Source organism: Eurypyga helias, unplaced genomic scaffold, assembly GCF_000690775.1.
Source record: "Eurypyga helias isolate BGI_N326 unplaced genomic scaffold, ASM69077v1 scaffold27074, whole genome shotgun sequence".
In the NCBI taxonomy this organism is placed as follows: Eukaryota; Metazoa; Chordata; class Aves; order Eurypygiformes; family Eurypygidae; genus Eurypyga; species Eurypyga helias.
The window spans coordinates 8,626-18,178 of record NW_010246118.1 but is presented as its reverse complement, the minus strand read 5'-3'; the positions used below and the strand labels follow the sequence as shown (position 1 = coordinate 18,178).

Genomic DNA, 9,553 nt, shown 5'->3' with positions numbered 1-9,553 from the left:
GGGAAAAGTGCTTGCTGGCATCTCCAGCTTCGCTGGATGCAACACAAGTATATTTGCCTGTGTCACCAGTCTCTGCTGTTACGAAATGAAGGACCATTCCTTGGTTACTTGATGTCAGGTGAGGTCCGAGGCTCAAACGATGTCCATTTTTAAACCAGGACATGGTGGGGGCAGGAGTGCCATCAGTAAGACACTTCATCAAAGCTGAACTGCCTTTTACTACAGTCAGATCCTCCGTTCCTCCTGCGTTATCCAAGCTGGGTGGTACTGCCGAGAAACAAAGATCTGATTCATACAGAGCCACATATTAATTCTGAATAGAAGGAAGTTTGAATGCAGCTACCCTTTCAAATTTCCTCACTTTTCATGTTTAGCACGTGCGTTAAAATTCACTTAGAAATGATATACTATTATTCTTTCTAAAAAATCTGAGATGCATTGCGGGTGCCAAGTCAAGTAAAGACTCTTCTAGGGTTAAAACACTTTCACTAAAAACCCCTACATTGAAACATTCATATTTCCCTAATGATTACTAGGTTTAAGAAATTAAGATTCTTTACATACAGCGTTTCCGAGAAACTTACCAAAAACTCGAAGGTTGTACTGTTTGTTGTCCACTCCGGCCCTGTTAGATGCTACACAAGTGTACACACCAGTATCAGATATCTGCACTCGGGCAAGTCTAAAGAGAGAATCATTTTAAGCAAGCTGTAAATGGAATGCATTACCCTTATTATGGCATGCTTTGGATCATATATTTTTCTTGCTTACAAAAATACTCGCAGGATTATGCTGCTATAGCAAAAGAGAACAGAAAACTCAGCTAGTTAAAACAGATGAAAACCAACCTGAGAATGTGCCCAGCAGACAGCAACCTGATCTGGGAGGAGACAGAGAGAGGAAGGCCGTTCTTTAGCCAGTTTATCTGTGGTGGAGGGGTTCCCGTAGCGGTACATTCAATGTTTAGGGAGGTTTCCACAAGTGCAGTCAGGTCCTCTGGTTCATCTTTACTGTCGGTTATAGTTGGAGGAACTACATTTTGTACATGTTGAAAAGGAAGATATTAAAACTGGCTCTTGCAATCATTCCATGTGTTACCTTGCAGGAAATCCTGCACCTCACACTCCGTCAGCAATTCCATGAGAAGTTTCCCATTTATTTTGAACAGTAAATCCTCTAACAATAATATTGAGCATTAATAAATATCCATTTAGATATTTAAAAATCAGATGGACTTTAGAATGGTAGCAGAATGATCTCTGATTTGTCAGGCTGTGGCCAATGAGGGAGCTCAGAGACTGAGGCTCATGGGGAGAGAATGACAGTGCAGGAAGGAGCAAGTGGTCAAGCCTTAGAGGGGTCAAGCTGAAGCACTTAAGGGCCAGATGGGACTTTGCTGCCACTGAAACCTACCTACTTAAATAAATACTAAAGAAAGTGAAAGCTGGAATCATGTAAGAGGAAAGTTAATTAACCTCCAGGTGTATATGCTGACTTAATTATTAAATACACTCAATTTCAAAATGCCTGTTTAAGTGTTGTGGCTGATCATTCTAACAGAACTGCTTTTTGGTTTTATATGTTAGTGTCTTGGTTTTATGTGGCTGACTTAAGGTCTCATCACACACCACAATTGTTGTGTAGGTAAGTTGGTTACTGCTTGAACCTCAACCCACACAAATTGACCAAAAACGTCTCCACTCTTGTGTAGTGCTATTCTGTCCCAAAAAGATCTGATGTGGTCATTCACTATGTTATTGTTTATATGAAAGGTGATCTCTCGTTATGCTGCTCATGATCATATTCCAATGGATTCTGAGTCTCTGTGCAGCTGGGACAGACACACCACTGTGAAACGCTGCCTCTGCGGAACTCGTCACTCTTGCACACTGGGCACTGCACTGCATGAACACACTCTTCAAAAACTAGAACGTCCGCTCTCCACACTGCTAAAGAAGAGTTACGCTCACTATCTTCTGTACGTCAAACTGTACCGGAGAATAATTTCATCCCAAACTCTACCATGTGTCTTTTAAACTCTAGGGACCTTTAACTCTTATTTCCCTACCATACTACCCTGGTTTTAGCTGACGTACTTTGATTGGAATTAGGGAAGATAAATTAATACAACAAAAAAACAGTATCGTAGTAAATCAGCCCCAAGCGTATCTTTCTCTGCAAGAAAAAATCATCACAAGCAGAATTCCTCTATTATGAAATCCACAAAAGGAATTAATTTCTGTTTATCCCAATTTCATCCGTTTCATCACTGATGGAAACTTCCTGCGTAATATACCGCGATATCTACAGTACATGAAATTGGAAACACACGCACACAGTATTACCCTGAAGCCAGGCACTCATTTCCTGGCCCTCTTGGGAGGGCTTACAAAGATGGGCTTATGGACCAGATTTCAGTTTCACATCTGTGAAAACTCACCATATACATTCAAGTTGAAAATTCGGTCTTCCTCTCCTGCAGGATTAGTAGCCACACAAGTGTATTTTCCTGTATCAGAACTGAGAGCTCTGAAAATGTTTAATGTGCTGCCATCTGGAGTTACTCTGCAAGGAAGGTCATAAAACACAGCGAGTTTGTTTATGTACTCCTGTGACCTGGCAAATAAACAGTCAGTTTGGTACATTTAAAACAACTCCCTCTATCCTCCCAGGAATTCATCTACAGAACCATTGTTTCTTGCAAAATATTATCATTAGAGATAGGCTGGGAAGTTTTCCCTAGAGATGTCCTGGTTTACCTTGTATTAGGATTCAATTCCAACCAGGCTTTTGGAGAACCCGTAATGCAAAGTGTCAAGAGTAAAATGTTTCCATGTCTCAGATTTTTCCCCTCCAAAGGAATTCAATGGAACTTATTTGCCTTAATAAACTTTAATGAACCTGATAAACATTAATGGAACTTATTAACTGAGAAAGACATAGATATCATACACTTATCTCTGGGGGGGTGGAAGTTGAAGTAACAAAGTATACTAGATTTATAGATGCTAAAGAGGGAGATGATGTTCTTAACCTGGCTAAGTTAAGACTCAGGCCCTCCGCACACTCCCTCCCTTAGGGCTCTCTTATGCTCCCTTGTTAGGGCCCTCTGAGGCTTAAAATTATGCAAGAAGAGTATGCAGTGTCTGCTTATTTTTGCTTGCCTTGTTCTTTGCAAATCGTCACTGGCAACTGTTTTTCCATCTCTAAGCCACTGCATAACAGGCGTGGGCACTCCATTGGCATTGCAGACGAGCTGGATGCTTTCTCCCAGGAGGACGCTGACCTCACTAGGCATTTCAGAGCCAACAATACTAGGAGGAACTGGACATGCGTGACGGAAGGAAGAGAAGATGCATCAGCAAGAGGCAGAATCTCAACTACGAGAAGTTACACTGCAGTAGCTCGTGAGCACTAGGGTTTATTGTAGTATGTCCATTCAAACTTAGTTTACAGAGTACATGATTATTTTGTTTCTAGATGGGATTCTGCAAAGATAAATTCAAAGCCGCTTTAAGTATTCCTTAAAACAGCTAATTTACAAAATTTTAGAACACAAGTACCTTTGCCATCATATTTAACATCTACAGTTATCTGCTCAAACAATGTGCAGTAATATTACGACAAAGGCCCATTTCATTAAGCATCACAGTGCACAATAACAATTAAAGCCTCTTTCACTCTCGAGCATGTGCTCAGTGCACAGTCAAATGCTGTAGTGCACCCAGGCCAGCATATTCCTGTTAACAGCCGCACGCTTACTCTGTCCTCCCCAGCAGCCTTTTCTGGCCTGTTCTCCTGAAGAACAAGGATGACACTCATGCTACCCATTAAGTCACAGCTGTCAGTTCCACTACTAAGTTTTGAGCACTTCAAGCAATTTCACATTTGACGTCACAGCTCATGCTGTGACAGTAACTTAAGCAGTAAGTGCCAGCATGGGAAGGCAGCATGGCAGAAAGCTGGAGATCTGGAACGCGAGCACCTTAGGGGACACGGGAGGGAACCAGTGCAGTTAATGGGCATGAGTCACTCGGAACAGAGGAAAACAAAGGTGGATACAGTGTAAGGGTGATGTGCAGAGAGGCAGGAAACAAGCCCATGACAAATGAGTGTTTCTTATTTGGGCAGGACGGGGGGAATTTCATAATTTCATTTCTGCCAGTATTTCTTTGCTATCTCCCTCTACGTGCTATGATGAAAACAGCAACAGGTACACCGCTGCCGAAACCCCGTATGTGTGATGCTCCACGCTCGACCAACATAGCTGAAGTGTTCCGCAGGAGGAAGGATGTGATCAGCAGCAAACACACACAGCCTTCCCGTTTGCTTTCAAGTTCTCCGATGATCAGAGATTAAGGATATTCTTTTTCATGCAAATTTCTGCCTAATGGAAAAATCCTCTAACCATTTTTCACAGATGACAGAACTAACGGTCTGAATTCTCCACTTTTCTACGTGTTTATGTTATCTGAGTGTGTCTAGAACAGACACAGCATCATATTCAACCCATTATTAAGCAGTTCTGCTCACTGCACTCTCATGCCTTACCTTGGATAGAAAGCACATAACTTTTCTGGGCTTTTCCCTCTGTATTTGAGGCAATACAGGTGTAGGTCCCACTATCTAGAAGCTGAGAGCGAGCAATCTGAAGCTTGCTTCCACCAGATAAAATATGAATTTCAAGAGAACCGGAGTTTTCTGAAAATATGTAAAAACACAGTCATTCCAAACCAGGCCAGAGAGAGCAAACGCATTTCAAGAATGCTTCTCATGAAAATTTCAAAACAAAACAAGGATTCCAATCAATTAACATAAGTCTGTCTAGAGACAGATGAAGAAGAAACAAAAATTTGACAGCCAATAGCAGGGTGGTGCCCCAAAGGGGGAAAAAAAGAGCGGAAAAGAGCGTGAGGGAAGGTTACCTATTGGTTTTCCATTTTTAAGCCACACTAATGTTGGTGGAGGAATTCCAGTAGCGTCACACACAAAGGTAACAGGATTACTGATAGTTTCATTGACCGACTCTTGTTCGGGGCCTTCTATATGTGGTGGCACTATAAATTGAATAGAAGCAATAAGAATGGTTTTGTTACCAAATATTTTTGTAAACTGATTCTGAATTGTCTACCTCCATGGCATTATAATAACTACTGCAGATAATATATGCAGAGTATGCTCACCATAAACATTAAGATGGAAATTTTTATCATCTCGCCCTGCAATGTTTATGGCTTTGCAGACATATTGGCCCGTGTCAGAAACCTAAAATAAAAATAAATTACAATAAACTAATTACAAAGTCTTATTTTAATGCTGCACTCGAGAGATATTCACAGCCTTTTCCTCTGCAAACTCAAGGTCCTTTTCACAGAATGAAAGGCCTCTAGCAAATACAGCTGTTAGCTACAGCTAACAGAATACACCCATAGAGAGAAAAAAATTGCTTAGCAGTAGCAGAGGCAGCATCTCACATGCCTGCCCTACCTCTGCACCCTTGATTCGTAACGTTTGCCCTTCTGCCAAGATCTCCACATTTGCAGACTCTGAAATTATGCGCCTGTTCTTGTACCAGGTGATGACTGGTGGTGGAATAGCGTTGGATTCGCACTCTAAGATCACTGGGGTGCCCACTCTCACGTTCAGCACTGTCAGTGAACTTCCACTGTGGTCTTTGATGCTTGGGGGCACTGTGGAAGAAGCTCAGAGTTATTTCTGCCTTTGTTTTGTGAGAGGGCAGAAAACACCCTAATAAAAATAAACATGAAATGCTGCATTTTCAAAGCAACACATGTTGTTTCAGAAAATTATGAAAAACAAACCAAGGACAGTTAGAAAACTCTTCTTCTGACTTTCCCCAGCTTGGTTTCTGGCAATACAAGTATATTCACCATCATCTGGTAGTTTGGCTCGGGGGATCTGCAGAGTCCGAGCACCTGAAGTAGAGAGAGAAGGCTTGAGATTTATTCTGAGGTGATTGTATCAATCTGAAATGCTATTTTAAAATTGCAGGTCCAACAGACTGAGCAGAGACACTAAATTAACCTCGTATTCAAAATAACACTGCCTTGCCATTGCTTTTTGAAAAAACAACCAGCCAAGAGAACTAAAAATCTTAGGGTAAATTTAATTAGTGCTGTTAATTATAAGTTTGGGCCACAAATACTCCTTTACATAGAATCACAGAATGGTTTGGGTTGGAAAGGACCTGAAAGACCATCTGGTTCCAACCCCCCTGCCATGGGCAGGGACACCTTCCACTAGACCAGGTTGCTCAAAGCCTCATCCAGCCTGGCCTTGAACACTTCCAGGGATGGGGCATCCACAGCTTCTCTGGGCAACCTGTTAGACCTATTTCTTTTGTAGCTGCTAACTGCTGTGCCCTAACACAGCTATGCCCTCTCCACTTAACTCTGTCACTATCCCATGCTTTATTCCCCAGTTCCACCTGTCTCCACCCAGCTACTTACTGCCTGTGCCTACGTTACTAACCTGGACAGATGCCTCTCCTGCCGCTAAGCAGCTTTCACGCCTGTGCCTTCGTCTGTGCTGTAACACAGCCCCCAGCCACATTATACTGGCAAGACAGGACTGAGCAACACAGCAAGTGATCTTGGTACCCTGGGCTGAGGATAAGCAGCAGGAGCAGAAATGACAGAGATGCTCAGGGACCTTACTTAGTGAGGAGCTTGGAATGGTTGAGGAGACTTCAGAATACAGGGATTTCTTTAGCAGGGTCAATCCAGCTTCTCACTGAAGTCAGGGAAGGTTTTTATTTTTGTCATCAAAGCCAGCAGAATTTATATTAGCCTCCATGACAATTTCTGATCATTTCTTTGAATGGTGCATCAAAGTGACTCAACTAAAGAACTGTATCAGAGCACATCTGTTATGTGACTTGCCTTCTTAGTCTTTTCCACGCAGTTTATTTCAGTGCTTTCAGACTCAGCCAGTTTTCTTTAAAAGTGAACCCACCCAATAGCCAAAAAATTATTAAACACAGTAGGCCAAGTGTCTTGTCGACTCACTGGGGCAAAACTAATAATATACTGGCTCCATAAATAATGGCCATCGTCCTTATCAATAGAAAACAGAAATTGGATCTGAAGGCTGTAGAAATAGCTGAAATTCCTCACCAGGTACAATAAAAGTGTTGGTATTCAAACTGATAGGTTTTCCATTCTTGAGCCAGCTGAGATCAGGAGGCGGAAAGCCAGTGACCTCGCAAGTCAGAGAGATGAAATTATTCACCACCACAGTCAAATTCTCAGGATTAGTACCAACAACAGTTGGAGGAACTGTGGAGAGAAATACATTAATAGTATCTATCGTAGCACCAGCAAGCAATATTCCATAAGATCCCGTTGAACTAAAATAAAGCTGAATTCATGAGCTTTGCCAAAGGGTCAATTGCAACCATCGTTCGCATCCTGGGAATAGGCCTGCTGCTTTTTGGATGTATCTGGAAATATGACTGAAGCCAATCTAGTGGTCCTTCCTGTTCCTATAATTCACACAGATGTCAATTATTTCATCTGCAGTCCTTCTATGCCTGGGATTTGGGAAGGCTAATCAGCCTACAAGAGATCCTGCAGGTCCTGAGGATGGCAGTATCAGCTGCACTCGTAGGACATGAGCTACGTAAGGCAGGACAGATAAATTTACCTTGTCGGGATATGTAGGATGCCTAAGTATCATTTCATCCTGATACTGTATTGCTCCTATTCTTTCTGAAACAGGCCATTTTCTTATTATAGAGACACAAAAATTACCCCTTCCGATGCAGTTCAGAGTTCCTTTTGTTAACCAGACAAACCTGTTGTTTAACAGTGAGCTAAGCAACTTGAACTTCTGGTATGCAAGCTTTGCCCTGCGGGGTGCATTTTTAAGCTTACAAGTTGCAGTATTTTAAAATACAAGAACCTTTTGACATTTGACCTTTCTACAAGAACTATTTAAAATTAAATAACTGTAAATCTCTTGCTTTTAATGAACCCCCAAGTTTTAGTTTCCATGCTTTTGCAGTGTGGATATATAAAATGCTTAAGAGGAAAGCAAAAGCATGTTCTTGGCTCTATTAGGTGGAAAACTCATTCCAAAGAACACATGGAATCCTCTTCATCAAAGACAGAAATGTTAAAGTATTTTGGACCGTATCCACCAGAAATACTCCAGCTGCTTTCTGTCACTTGAATGACACTAAGCAGTCATTAAGCCAAGTTTATTGCTCCTCTGTGGCACCGCAGAAACAAGATAGGTCAATGTAAATGGGTGAATTCAGCCCATATTTTTCAACTTGGAATAACTCTAGGTTATTTCCTGATAATGAGCATAAAATGGTTCATGAGAATAAACGAATTCTGATCTGATGACATTTTATCGTTATTTATATTTATTTAGTTTTACAGTTACTTTCCCACACGTGTGACTATTGGCAGTGCAAGGCAGTGGGCAGTTAAATAGACAGGGCCAAACCTGACCTATCTTTTGATGAATTTTGCTTAAACTACAGATGGTACATTTCTAATTCTGCAGCCTTCCCAGGGTGTGCAAACCACTCACAAACGTACCACATATAGTCTGCACACATATGTAAGAAGGGGCTCGATTTTAGTATTCAGTGTGAAAATTACCTCTTTATTACATATTAAGGTTCAAGGTTGGGATTTTAAAACTGGATGCCTATTTTCAATGTTTTAGAAGGTTTTATTTTAGTTTTATTACTTACCTGTGAGATAAGAAGTGAAGTTTTCAACTTATTAAAGAGCATCTTGTTTAATTTTTTTGTTTAAATTTATGAAAGCAGCTACATTAGAAATATACAAAAATGCTGGAAAATAACTTTTCTTTGACAGTGACAAAACAAAGATCATATTGCTTAGTGATAACACAATTTCATTAGTGCCTCACCCTGGGTGGTCCTTTCCTGAACAGCTACAGTCTAATTTTTCAAATGAAAATGCTTTCAGAGATTAATAGACCTAAACTGGTAAACTGAGGCTTCATGCAAGTATTTCTTTTAAAATAATAGTATTAGAGTATGGTCATTATAAACAAATACTTCAAAGACAAAAAGTTTAAATTAAAACACAAATGTCAAGAAAAGCAAAGTATTTTAATTTAAAACCAAAATTCAAACATCAGGAAATCTGGAGAGACTCCACTGAAAGAAAGTAACTTCTCAGAGAATGACTCCAGGGCAACTTCTTCCCATAAAACCACTACTTCTAATTGTATTACTGAGTAGAAAAAAGCCCTACGTATTTGTTTCATTTAGTATGTAATTTTGCTGCATACGTGAATGAGACCAAAATTTATTTCTTTTGTAAGTATGTAATAACCTGAATCATCAAATTCCTTGGATATTGGTACTACATTTATCGAGAGAGAGGGAGAGAGAGAGAAGACAGGACTTCTATCTAGTATGTAATACAGAAAATTAGCCAGCTGACAAGGAGGTGAAAAAGGATCCTGATCATATGTTGAAGACTGATATAAGTCCCCAAATTGTACTGTGAGAACAGATAAAGATGTAGCTGTCAGTATTTCCCAG

At 40.6% G+C, this 9,553-nt stretch overlaps 1 protein-coding gene across 1 annotated transcript in view; it reads right to left on the bottom strand.

The window, feature by feature from the left end:
* Positions 1-9,553, bottom strand: part of LOC104508605 (hemicentin-1-like) — a gene marked incomplete at both ends in the record, with an annotated part of 33,262 nt that overhangs the window by 15,347 nt on the left and 8,362 nt on the right. The window contains 11 exons of the mRNA XM_010150292.1: positions 109-267; positions 585-682; positions 849-1,032; positions 2,441-2,565; positions 3,165-3,324; positions 4,552-4,701; positions 4,926-5,057; positions 5,184-5,265; positions 5,488-5,690; positions 5,823-5,936; positions 7,137-7,298. Of these exons, the coding sequence (XP_010148594.1) occupies positions 109-267; positions 585-682; positions 849-1,032; positions 2,441-2,565; positions 3,165-3,324; positions 4,552-4,701; positions 4,926-5,057; positions 5,184-5,265; positions 5,488-5,690; positions 5,823-5,936; positions 7,137-7,298 (1,569 nt within the window). The remainder of the gene's footprint in view (positions 1-108; positions 268-584; positions 683-848; positions 1,033-2,440; positions 2,566-3,164; positions 3,325-4,551; positions 4,702-4,925; positions 5,058-5,183; positions 5,266-5,487; positions 5,691-5,822; positions 5,937-7,136; positions 7,299-9,553) is intronic.